The sequence below is a fragment of the Euleptes europaea genome, chromosome 11 (genome assembly GCF_029931775.1).
Source record: "Euleptes europaea isolate rEulEur1 chromosome 11, rEulEur1.hap1, whole genome shotgun sequence".
Classification (NCBI taxonomy): domain Eukaryota; kingdom Metazoa; phylum Chordata; class Lepidosauria; order Squamata; family Sphaerodactylidae; genus Euleptes; species Euleptes europaea.
In genome coordinates, this window is record NC_079322.1 from 7,491,041 (window position 1) to 7,504,684 (window position 13,644).

General features: G+C 48.7%; 1 protein-coding gene across 1 annotated transcript in view; it reads right to left on the reverse strand.

Annotated features, from left to right (window-relative positions):
- MOCOS (molybdenum cofactor sulfurase) overlaps window positions 1-13,644 on the reverse strand; it is a 185,756-nt gene that overhangs the window by 71,456 nt on the left and 100,656 nt on the right. Inside the window, exon 6 of the mRNA XM_056857260.1 lies at window positions 2,891-3,090. Within this exon, the coding sequence (XP_056713238.1) occupies window positions 2,891-3,090 (200 nt within the window). The remainder of the gene's footprint in view (window positions 1-2,890; window positions 3,091-13,644) is intronic.

Here is a 13,644-nt window from a genome sequence, read left to right on the forward strand (position 1 = left end):
TGCCAATATAAACACAGCACACTTGTGTGCACATAATGCATGCACACACACACGGCCCCAAGCTTGCTTCTCTTACTCCTCTTCCAGCATCAGGCTAGCACATGATATTCTTGTGACAAATTGGGAAAATGTGGTTTAGATCCTATTACTGTTAGGTGGATCTGTAACTGGTTGACAGATCGCACCCAAAGAGTGTTTGTTAATGGTTCCTCATCCACTTGGAGAGAAGTGACTAGTGGAGTGCCTCAGGAATCTGTCCTAGGCCCTGTGTTGTTCAACATCTTTATAAATGATTTGGATGAAGGAATATAGGGGATGCTTATTAAATTTGCAGATGATACTAAATTGGGAGGGGTAGCAAATACGGTAGAAGACAGAGCCAGGATACAGGAGGATCTTGACAGGTGTCATGAGTCAGCCTGCAGAGACCTCCTTTGACGAAGGGGAAATAGAAGCCAGAACAGAGGGACATCCTCAGGCAGAAGTCCCACAGGAACAACCACAGGGCCTACAACCTGCCAGAATAGAGGATCAGCCAAAGTCAGGAGATGACTCACCATGCCTGCAGCCTGCCAGTCCAAGGACTCCAGCTGGACCTGACACCTTGCAACTTGCAGTGTCTCCAGAGGCCTCGCCAAGGCCACTGGAGCAGAGAAGAAAGCAGGTCCGTCTGGCAATGCAGCGGAGACGGCAGACTGAAGGCTTTACAGAGGAACCACCTCAGGAGCAGTGATGAGGAAGAGCAGGGCTGAAGCACCATCTGTGAACTCAGCTGGCTCTGCTACAGCAGCAGGAGAAGGGATTTAAGCCATCATTTAGGTTTGGCTGTTGTGCAAGCAACTTGTCACCAACCTCGTGTACCGGCCTTGTTTCCCGGCTATACTTTGGATTCCTGGTATCCTGACTTCTTGGACTGACTTTGAGTAACGCCTCAGACTTCCCTTGCCGGTATTGAGATCTTGGACTTTGCCTGAACTGTGAATGACCTTGGACTGTTCCCCAGACTATGCTTCCAGCTTCCAGCCCTCACTCCTTGCCTGCATCACGCCAACAGGCTGGATAATTGGGCTAAAACTAATGAAATGCACTTCAACAAAGATAAATGTAAAGTTCTGAATTTAGGTAGGGAAAATCAAATGCATAATTATAGAATGGGGGAGACTTGTTTCAGCAGTAGTGTGTGCGAAAAGGATCTTGGGGTCTTAGTAGACCAAACACTGAACAGCAGTGTGATGTGGTAGCTAAAAAGGCAAATGTGATCTTGGACTGTATCAACAGAAGAATAGTGTCCAGATCACGCAAAGGGATGGTATCGCTTTACTCTGCTCTGGCTAGACCTCACCTAGAATACTCTGTTCAGTTTTGGGCACCGCAATTTAAGAAGGATGTATACAAGCTGGAACGTGTCCAGAGGAGGGCAACGAGGGGTCTGGAGACCAAGTCCTATGAGGAAAGGTTGAAGGAGTTGGGTATGTTTAGCTTGAAGAGGAGAAGACTGAGAGGGGTATGATAACCACCTGCAAGTACTTGAAGGGATGTCATATAGAGGATTTAGCTGAGTTGTTTACTGTTGCTCCAGAACAGTTGTTTACTGTTGCTCCACAACAAGGGCCTCAAAGGGGAGACCCTGCCGAAGGAGAATAGCCAAAACCCAAAAAGCCGAATATCTGTATTCGGATTTTTTCAGGAATCATGTATTTGGCTTCGGACAGATTCCCATGTTTTGGTATTCAGTCAACCTGAAACTCGAATATTGCCAATATGGCTAATTTCGGGCTTATTTTCAGTTCAGGTATATTGATATGCACAACCCTAGTCCTCACTATGAAGAAAGGTGTGGTAAAAATGAAGTACATAAATAATCAATATAGCTGAAGATGGGAGCTAGATAAATGTAGGATGCTGAATGGCTGAGAAGGAGAAAATGGGGCAGGGAAAGAGGAAATAGTGTGGGGAGGGGGTAGAGGGAAAAGTGAGGTGCTACCTCACAAGTCCTTGAAAGTTCCCTACCATGAAAGTGGGCCTCACCACACACAACTGGGCCACAGTTTTCCTAGGTGGCAGCTGCCGGGGTGGCTGTTGGGAGGGAAGGAGATAGGGATACCAACTCCAGGTTAGGACATACCTGGAGATTTGGGGGGGTGACCTTGGGGAGAGTGGGGTTTGAGAAAGGGAGGTATCTCAGAATGGTGTAATGCCACAGACTCCACCCCTCCAAAGAGCCATTTCCTGCATGGGAACTAGGGTTGCCAACCTCCAGGTGGGGGCTGGAGATCACTCAGAATTACAACTGCTCTCCAGATGACAGAGATCAGTTCCCTTGAAGAAAATTAATGCTTTGGAGGGTGGACTCTATGGCATTATATCCCGCTGTGGTTTCTTCCCTCCCAAAACCTTGCCTTCCAAGGCTCCACCCCCAAAACTCCAGGAATTTCTCAACCTAGAATGGGCAACCCTAAAAAGAAAGCAGGAAAAGGGGAGAGGCTATGGGGGCTTTCAGGAAAGGGAAAGAAGACATAGTGGGGAAGGGGGAAATGAGATGCCTCCTTGCAGGTTCCCACTTGTTAATTAATTAATTAACAAAATTAACCAATAACATTTGATCATTCTGCTTTCAACTCCTTGAAAAAATAAACAATGTCTTCATTATAATTGCATTTAGGTACTATAAACTTTAAACAAATTACTTCCAACTAGTTAGAAACTGTGGCTTTGACAATAAATAGAGGCAAAAATACAATTTTGCTGTGAACCAAAAGGAATGTAAGCTTCAGAAAACCTGTTTCCTCCAAAAAGAAAATAGAGTAAGCAAAGAATGGTATTATGAACAGCCATTTAGTCAAAAGATGGTCGAGCAACAAAGACAAAACAGTGAATTACTGAAGTATACCTGTGAATAACCGACTATTTCTCCATTTTCATCCAATACATTAAAATTAAGGATTGGACCTTGGACATCCGGGCTGCTGAAGTCCGTATCACTGTAAATGCGCACGACGGGTGACCCATTAGCATACTTCAGTGTGGAGAGGACTGTATAAGTGTAGTGAGCTAAAGCAAACGTATGCTTTTTTATGTTCTCCATTCCACCTATGGAAGAAAAAAAATCCAACAACTTCTTGTTTTTGTTCTGAAATATATCTTTTAAAGCAACGCCACTGAGACATGAACACATTTTCCTGAAATCAACCCACTTTTCATCTTTTTTAAAAAATAGTTCTTTCTGAAAATATTTCAGCAGTTGTTCAACAGGAAGGAGCAAAGAAGCACAAAGTAGGGGTGTGCAAAAAAATAAAAACAGTAAATTTTGGATTTGGGTCTAATGAACGTGATTTTTTTCGGAAAACCTGGATATCCCCAAACCTCCATATCAGGAATATCTGAATTCCCCCCAAAATTCGGGTCTGTTAGACCTGAATCCGAAATTTCCCACCCCCTTCCCATTTCCCCTCCCCCCAACTTACCTTTACTGGAGAGATGCAGCTGAGGTGCGCTTAGAGCTGCCTTCGGGCCCCACGTGGATCCGAGCCAAGGCCCGCTCACATCTCTGAACTGGCTGCTGCCACCGCCTCCGGGCTCCACATGGGGGTGCAGAGGCTGTGGGTTCCTGGGCACAGGCACGTGGGGGCTGGAGGCAGGGTGTCAGGCTGCTATCTCGGTTTCGTTATTGCCTCTGTCTCTGTGCTGTATTGTCTGCCCCCCAAGGTCGCATACCTAGGCCTGGGAACTCAGCTCCTGGGAAACTGTATTCATGCGTGTAATCTCCCGCCTTTCCTGCCTTATAATATCTCCCAGCTAGTGAGCCTCTCATAGCTGTCATTTTATTCGTTTGCACTGTATGCCTATTTGATCAGTAAAAGCCATCTGTTTGGACTCTATATGACTTTGTGGTGATTTCTGGTTCTGTGGGCCAAGGGCTGACATTATGACAGCTATCTCTCATCTTCACCGTTCTCCTAGCCAGGCTGGAGCCCAGGGGGGTTCGCCTGCCACTTGGATGGGAGCTGTGCAGCTCTCCAGGTGATCTACTACCCTGGAACCCTTCTCAGAGGACCCTACTCTGTTACAAGACTTAATCGCTGAACTTTTCCGGACGACCCGAGAGGTTTGCCGCTTGAGGGGACTGGTACAGGCGCAGGCAATCTCTTACAGGACGTCTCTGGATGTTAACATCGGAGGATACTGATGCTCGTTTAGATCTTCAGGACTTGGATCAATTACTGGACGATGCCCGATTGGCGACTGAGGATTTACAAATATTAACTGGACTTTTGGATAATCTTATTTCTCGACAAACTCTTTCTACCATGGCGGGAGCCCCGCCGGAGGGTTTTTCCCTGATCCCGGATGCGGCCAGCTGCCAGGCTGAGGCCAAGCGAGTCGCTATTAGCACCGCTCTTCTCCTTGTGGAATGTACAAAGGACACCCCGGTAGCCACCTTGGCTCAAGTTTTGACCCCGACGTTTGGAGCCGAGGCATCCGCACTGGCGGTTCGAGTACAACCTCTGCTGGGCGGGGAACCTGACCCCATACTCTTGCTCCTCGAGACAGAACTTTTGCCGCGCATTACGGCAGAGACTGCCCTAAGACTTGAGAACGCCAAAGTTCTTGCGGATCAGCAAGCCGCCGAAGCGGCTAGGGTCGCAAGAGAGAGAGAGGCGGCGGAAGCAGCCAGGGCGGCTGCAGCAAGGATTAGGAATCAGGCGAACGTGGACACGCGCCCCAAGGACTATGTACTGGGACTATCAGGTCTAACTTTTTCCCCGGCGTTTGTCCCGTCGCGTGCGACCCAACGCGCACGCCGTTTGGCTGACCGACGTCGAGACTCAGATGAGTCTGAAGACGAGGATTTATATGGGGATAGCTCTCAATGGGCCACGAGCTTCCGAACCAGTAAGCCTCATCTTACTGGTGGCCCAAGTGAGGAGGTTCATCTTTTACGAGCCCAGAATCGGGAGCTCTCCGACCGTGTTGATCAACTCCAGGAAGTAATGGAACTTATGCTTCAAGAGAACAGGCAATTACAACAAACCCTGATAGCTCAGAGACAGCCCGTTCCGATACCGGGTCAGGGGGTACCCGTACAACCACCCGCTAATGTGCCTGCTCCACCCTTACCTCCTGGAGCTCCTGTTGCTCCTCCGCCCGGACCACCCGTGCAACCACCTGCTAATGTGCCTGCTCCACCCTTGCCTCCTGGAGCTCCTGTTGCTCCTCCGCCCGGACCACCCGTGCAACCGGGTCAACCCGCGCCCGGCCCTTGGAAGCAACTCAAATTGAGGACTACGTATGACGGATCTCTTGAGACTTTGCCTTGTTTCTTGCATCAAGTGGACAGTTATATGCGAGAACAAGGTCAACTTTTCCCCACGGAAGATAGCCGGGTGCGGTACGTAGCTTCCCTCCTGACAGGCAAAGCGGCTGACTGGATGGTCCTCCAGTTTGACACCCGCTCTCGTGCGATTCGTTCCCTCAACAACTTCATGACTGCCCTGAGAAGGAGGTTTGAGGACCCCTTCCTGGGGGAAAGAGCCAAAACGGAACTCTTACAATTAAAACAAGGCTCTGCTACAGTTCGGGAATTTGCCGATGAATTTCAGCGACTGGCAAGTAAAATTGTAGGTTGGCCCGAGACCACCCTAATCCATCATTTCAGGGAAGCCTTGCATCCTGACATTCTGAACTGGTCTTACATGCGGGGCGATCCCGATACCCTCGAAGGCTGGATCCTATTAGCCGAGGAAGTGGAAAGCCGCCGCCGCTTTATTTCTCTCGTCCGTCAAAAGCACAAGGAGAAGGGCACCCAAAAGCCTCAACCCAAGGCACCACTGCTCGTCCCACGAAATCCCCCACGTCCGCTCCAGGAACGTGAAGCCCGATTTCAGAGGGGTGCCTGTCTTACATGCGGAGAAATGGGCCACTTTGCAGCCGTTTGCCCACGCCGCCAGGAATTATTTCGTCCCAGCACGACAACCCGCGCCCGAGGTCGTCCACCACGCAGAGGCACCGCGGCCACCCGCAGCGCAGCTCCGGGAAGGCCCACACCCTCTGCACTCCATGCCGGGGACCCAGCCTCCCTGCCTGCTTCCAACGACCCCGCCGGGTCTCGGATTACAAGTGCCCCATTGGGGGACAGCTTTCCCTCTTCGGATGAGGAAAACCCTTGGATTTCTCCAGCCTTAAACCTGGAATCTCCCCTCGACTTGTCAAAAAACGGCTCCGGTCTGTGGTGAATGGAGCATCTCCACAGACCTCTCAGGATCTTTCTATCAAACCGAATGCTCCTACCAAAATCAAAGAAGTGGACTCCACCGTCTACGTGGATGCAGTTTTACAACAACTTAACGGAGGTCCACAAATCCCCGTCAAAGCACTAATTGACTCCGGTTGCTGTCGCACTCTCATAAGCGAAGCCACGTTTGCTGCACTCAGAGCCGACTCAGAGGCTTTACCCGCCCCCGTCCAATTTGCTCAAATGGACGGGAGCCAATTCCAGGGGGGTCCAGTTGATCACCGCACCATAGGGGTGGCAATGGGAATTGGTTCCCACTGGGAACAAATAGACTTCACTATAGCCCCTATCCGATTTGAAGTGGTCTTGGGAATTAACTGGATTAAAGGACATAGTCCCAGTATTGATTGGGAAACAAACACTATCTCTTTCGCTAGTCCCACCTGCGACCAGCATCGGCAAAACTTTGCTCTGCCATTTCCGCCCGTTCCAGCATTAACCTCTACTGCCCCAGTACCACCGGCTCTACCCGCTGTATACCGGGACTTTGAAGATGTCTTCGACCTTAGGGAATGTGATGCCTTACCCCCCCACCGGGCCTCAGACTGTGCGATTGAAGTAGTAAAGGACTGCACATTAACCAAAAGTAAGATTTACCCTATGAGCGCTTCCGAGCGCACTGTCCTCCGGGACTTTTTGGACAAAAACCTCGCCAGAGGGTTCATTCGCCCTTCGAATGCCCCAAACTCGGCCCCCGCGTTTTTCGTCCGGAAAAAAGAGGGCGACCTTCGCCTGTGCATTGACTTCAGAAAGCTCAATGCGGTTACCCAGACCAACGCCTATCCTATCCCATTAATATCGGATATTTTGGGACAATTACAGGAAGGCCGTGTGTTCTCTAAATTAGACTTGGTGGAAGCCTACTACCGAGTCCGTATCCGCGAAGGAGATGAACACCTCACTGCCTTCTCTAGCTGTTTCGGAATGTATGAATTCCTTGTAATGCCATTCGGATTAAAAGGGGCCCCGGGGGTCTTCATGCAACTCATCAATGAAATCCTACATGACCTTCTATATCGTGGGGTGGCGGTCTACTTAGATGACATTCTCATTTATTCGAAAACTGTGGACGAGCATGTGACTCTGGTCAGGGAAGTTCTACAACGCCTGCGTAACCATCAACTGTTCGCTAAACTAGCTAAGTGTGAATTTCACCAAAGCAAACTCACGTTTTTGGGATACATCATCTCCCACCAAGGTCTTCGCATGGACCCCGCCAAAGTCCAAGCCGTCCTCGATTGGACTCCCCCCACCAACCGTAAGCAAGTACAGCAATTTCTGGGATTTGCAAACTTCTATCGGGGATTCATCCCTAACTTCGCCCAAGTGGCTCTACCCATTACGGACCTGCTGAAAACTAAGGGAAAAGTAAGCTCGGCTGCCTTGCCCTCCGCAAAAATCCTATGGACTGAGCAATGCCAAGCCGCCTTTCTGGCCCTCAAACGCCTCTTCACTTCGGAGCCGGTGCTACGGCACCCAGACCCAAATCAAATGTTCATTGTGCAAGTCGATGCTTCCGATGTAGCCATGGGAGGGGCTCTCCTCCAGCAAGGACCGGACGGTCTTCTTCACCCTTGCGCTTACTTTTCAAAAAAATTTGCGCATGCTCAATTAAACTGGCCCATCTGGGAGAAAGAGGCCTCTGCAGTTCATCATGCACTGACTTTATGGCGGCAATTCTTGGAAGGGTCTAAAGTACCCTTTGAAGTTTGGACCGATCACAAAAATCTAGCTGCCCTCACGGGGTCCCATAAGCTATCGGCGAAACAACAACGGTGGGCGGAGTTCTTTGCTCAGTTCCGTTTCACCCTAAAGCACGTCCCTGGGAAGCAGAACGTTCTCGCGGATGCCCTCTCCCGTTTACCACAATATCCGGTAAAACTCGAAAGACCCACCAACTCTCTGTTCACCCCTATGCAACGTGGGGCCCTACCTATGCTGGCTGTGCAAACCCGATCCCAGCATCAGCACACCTTCCCTAACTCGCAAGCTCCGCCAGCCCAACCGGCTGCCCAGCCGCCACCGCAACAGACCGGAGTTCCCGCCCCTCCTACCCCTCCGACCGCTCAGCCGCCTGCAGTCTGCGCGCCGCCGCACGTAAGCACTAGCCCTATAACTGTTTCTCAGATCTCCATGACCGACGGGGGGGCTCCCTCCAAAATCCCCATCTCCGAATCCTTTTTAACTGTCCTTCGGGACCAGTGCCTTTTAGAACGTTCCGCTCATACCCTACCTCCTGGTGTTTTGGAACAAGGGGGGTCCTGGTACAAAGACTCAAAATTGTATGTACCCAAAGCTCTCCGGAAGGACGTTTTACATTTAGCTCATGGAGCCAAAACAGCTGGGCACTTTGGGTTTCTGAAGACCCTTCACTTATTGCGCAGACAGTTCTGGTGGGGGGGAATGCGTTCCGACATTGACTCCTTCATCCGCAGCTGTCCCGTTTGTGCCGCTGCGAAACGATCGCAGGGCAAACCCCCGGGACTGCTACAACCTCTTGAAACGCCCAGCAGACCTTGGGAAGTGATTGCTATGGACTTCATGACTGATCTCCCTCTCAGTGGGGGTAAAACTGTGTTGTGGGTTGTTACTGATTTGTTTTCTAAGCAAATACATTTGATTCCATGCGCAGGGATCCCCTCTGCTCAGAAACTGGCCCGCCTCTTCGTGACGCATATCTTTCGTTTACATTCGTTTCCGCGTAAAATAATTTGTGACCGCGGAAGTGGTTTCGTTTCTAAGTTTTGGAAAGCTTTCCTCAAGTTGGTGGGGGTGGAACAGGGATTGTCTAGTGCATACCATCCTCAAACTGATGGTCAAACTGAACGTGTCAATGCTGTACTTGAATGTTATTTGCGTTGTTATGTTAACTACCACCAGGATAACTGGGTGGAACTGTTACCTTTAGCAGAATATGCCTACAATAATGCCATGCATCAATCCACAGGTTTTAGCCCGTTTTTTGCTGTGTATGGACAAGATTTCAGTCCCATCGCTCCTACAGATGATGTAGAGGGGGAGGGGAACCCCGACATTGCCTCCTGGGCACACGCCCTCCGTACCACTTGGCCCTGGCTCGTTAGCAACCTCGACCGGGCCAAACGTAAATACAAAGCGCAAGCTGACAAACATCGCTCCCCCGGGGGTGATCTGCAAGTGGGTGCTTTGGTTTACCTTTCCACCAAAAATCTCCGTTCCACCCAACCGTGCCATAAGCTCAGCGCCAAATTCATTGGCCCTTTCCCCATTACTCGGGTCATAAACCCTGTCACAGTGGAACTGGCTCTCCCCAAATCCTTGAGGCGTGTGCATCCTGTTTTCCACATAAGCCTCCTCAAACCCCATGTTGCTTCTCCACGGTGGCATCCGGACCCACCGCCTGCGCAACCCATCATGGTGGGGGGGGAAGAACACTTCGAAGTCTCCAAGATCCTTGACTCCCGTATTCACCATGGCAATCTGCAATATCTAGTTCGTTGGAAACATTTCCCCCCTGCCTATGACGAATGGGTGCGCGCACGGGATGTCTCCGCCCCCGACCTCGTCGACGCCTTTCACATTGCTTACCCGGACAGGCCAGCCCCCTTGCGAACTGGGAGGGGGCCTTGAGGGGAGCAGAATGTCAGGCTGCTATCTCGGTTTCGTTATTGCCTCTGTCTCTGTGCTGTATTGTCTGCCCCCCAAGGTCGCATACCTAGGCCTGGGAACTCAGCTCCTGGGAAACTGTATTCATGCGTGTAATCTCCCGCCTTTCCTGCCTTATAATATCTCCCAGCTAGTGAGCCTCTCATAGCTGTCATTTTATTCGTTTGCACTGTATGCCTATTTGATCAGTAAAAGCCATCTGTTTGGACTCTATATGACTTTGTGGTGATTTCTGGTTCTGTGGGCCAAGGGCTGACACAGGGCTTGCAGGTAAGAAAGGGAGAGGGGAGGGGGAATCTTTTTTGTTGAAAATGGCGGTGGGGCCGAAGTGGCCCAAATCATGCTGAGTTTTTCAGCATGATTCGGGGATCTGCTTTTCGGCTCCATTTAAATTTGCTGCCATTTTTCAGGGGGAAGACCCAAAAAATATCAAAGAGGTATTTTTCGAGGTTTTTCCTGTTTTTCAGCTTTAGCCGAATGCACACCTCTAGCGCAAAGATGCATTAATACAGATCTGTGAATAGAATGGCCACTAACTTTTCCAGACCAGGAGTCCACCATTAGCCTCTAGGTGGCAGCATGGGATTCCCGAGCTACAAGTATGTGATGCCTGAGTCACATGGGCACCACAGTCACATTATACTAGGTGCTTGATGTTGTGCAAGCAGGCAGGGGACTCTCATCATTTCTGGATTTTTCAAACAACAAACACACAAAAAGAAATTACAAGATTGTATCTTTTGCTCCCTGAATTTTCCTCCTCTTCTCTCTTGTTAGGTTTTGATCAGAATTTGTAATCTCCTACCTTTCACAATCTCTTTCCTGTCATCTGTGCTTGTTCCTTTGCCTTCTTATTCTCTCTTTCTCTTCTACTTTCTTTTATTCCCATTCACGATCTGGCCTTTCCCTCTCCCTTCCTCTCTCTCTCTCTGTCTCCTCCGCTTTTCATACACTGTCACAGCCATCCCTGCCTTCTCCATCTTAGCAATGAATGTAGACACCACTTACTCCTGATAGAGCTTTGAGACTAATATGTATCAGTACACATGACAGTGAGTGTGAGGTGTATATGTATGGATAATCGTTTTAAAGACATTTATTCACACTATCATACAACATCGATATCAGTGATAAGTTTCTAAATGAGCATAAGCCAGAAAGGACAAGTCAATTCCTAAAGTAACTTATTGTTTTAAATTTATCTGTTTGGGGGAAACGACATAGAAGGTATGATAAAGAAAAGGCATGGCCAGGAGAATAAGAAGGAAATGTGAGGAAATGCAGTTACCCTGATCTTGTACATCTTTACCCAGAACTAAGCCCTGTGGAATTTAAAGGGGGTTCCTCCCGATTGCACGAACATCGGATTGCAGCCTTAGTTATCAGAACTTGGCATGCCACCTTAGAGATGAAACATGGTCCCCCAATTCTCACCTTCTCTTTCCCCTCCACTAGCACACTCCTGCCAGGCCACTCTGGTAACTGTTCAATGCACCCCATCCATGCTTGCAGTGTGCAACCAGGAAAAGATTGCCTTTTCAGACGGAGAGGACCCCACATGACAAGCACTGGAGGCCTGACTGGCAAGGATGGGGAGTGGTGAAGAGAAAGAAAGGAAAGGAGAACGGGGGGGGGGGGGCTGAGACATACAGTAAGCAAGTGTGCAGAGCTTGGGAGGACTGACTGAGAGCCAAACTAGACACTAAGAGCAGCGCAAGCCATGATGCAAGGGCCCAGCCTGACATAAGGGTGTTTGCTGCCCCACAGTTGTTTCCACTGGCAAAAACAGTGTAGTAAGAAGTCAGAAACCCCTCCCCAATACCACATTGCTCCAAAACAGAGTTAAAATATATACAAAACATTTAAAAAATTGGTTAGGAAGGAGGCATCATTGAGGGAATAACTATTCTAGCTGGCTTATCAGTGGCTGGAGTCAGGATACAGCATCTCTCAGTAACAGGGCTGGGGAAATTCAGAAGTCTGGGGCTAAGAAAGAGCACAAAGTACTTCACTTCCAATAAGAACATAAGGAGTGTAATTATCATTGGACTTTAGATAACTAGATAGCGTATTGTTTGGCTCACTGGTATAGATATTTTATTTAATGGCAGCATGGTTTTAGTTTATTTTTAAGAATTTATAGTATGTGTATTTTAGTAATGTTGTATTTCCGTTTTCTTTTATTGTTATATTCTCATTTTCTCTTAATAAAAGAATTGGGGGAAAAGAAAAGAACATAAGGAGTGCCCTGCTGGGTCATACCAGCAGTTGATCTAGTCTGGCATCCTGTCTCATACAGTGGGGACCCACAGTGGAGCACCAACAAATGGTATTCCCATTAAAATACACCATATTATCATTCAGCAAAACGCAGCCCAGTACTATCGGTGTATTGTATTCAGCAACAAAACCATGCAATGGTAACGGAGTGAAAGAGGGGGAAATCCAGGGTAAGTTTCCCGACACACTTCCCACGCAAGCACTGTCTTTCCTGCAGGCACACAAAAAAGCTGGCTCCAAATCAGTTTTCTGAATTTGAATCTCTTTTGGAACATGCTAATATCCCCCTGGCCTCAACTGCATCACAGAACCTTATCCTTTTCAGTGGACATTCAAGTTTTAAGAAGAGCATAATTTATAACAGCAAATGCAGAAAAGCCAGTGTTCTCCACCTGTTCTGTGCAAATCTGATATTGATTCAAATATCTGATGCAAATCTGATACTGATGCTACTGACAGCAGAGAATGCAGCCATAGTTCTGGTGTGGTGAACTCTGGTCATGCCTTATGGCTTATAGCACAGTTCATAGCACAGTTTGATGGTCTGAAAGATCCAGTGGCTGAACCTCTGTGAGGAGACAGGCTGTTCTTTCTTGGGGGCCCAGTAGCATATAAAGTAGTAGGGGCCCAGTAGCATATATAGCATTTTGGTGAAAGGTAATTCTGGTAGTGTAAAAGGATAGGGCCTTGCTAACATCCAGGAAGTGCAAAGGTGACAGAATTAGGGAGAATAAGATCCTGACTGAGGTGGAAACCTGAAACCACTTTTAGCAGAAAAGACATGTTAGGACACGGGGGCATCTCAGCCTTGCAGGTAAGGAGGCTCAGACCACCAGGCACAACATTCAGAGGCCTTCCTGGCACAGCAGATGGCTACTCCACTTTAAAATTATGGAGGCACAAATGACACATGGCCAGTAGTTCAAAGCCTTGTCCACAAACCGAGTCCCCAGAAGAATGGCTTCACTATCTGTTGAGTGGACAGTGAACGTCCATGCAGGAGAGGATCAAAAGCTGACATGGCAGCCAGGTGAATTTTCAGAGATGAATGCACCAATCCTAGAGACAGGTGATGGAAAAGGTATTCTGAGATGGAAGTCACCAGGCAAGTAGACGGATCTCATCCAGATTATGAAGCAAAAATGGTGAAAAACTATCACTTGTTCACTTGTTCTCCTCTAGCAGATGGCTTCTGTGCATTCAGCATAGCCCCACTCAGATGCTCCAAGGAGTGATTTGTCCAGAGAATCTTCCAGGTCCAGGGTGTCTGGATGAAGGATGCTGCCATGAAGGCGATCCAGCACTTTAGGCAGACTGATGACTGAGACTCTTGAAAACCATATCTGGCTTGTGTAGCACAATGTGATAAAGATGCCATCTATGTGATCCCTCACTATCCACCTGATTATAAAAGGTAAAGGTCCCCT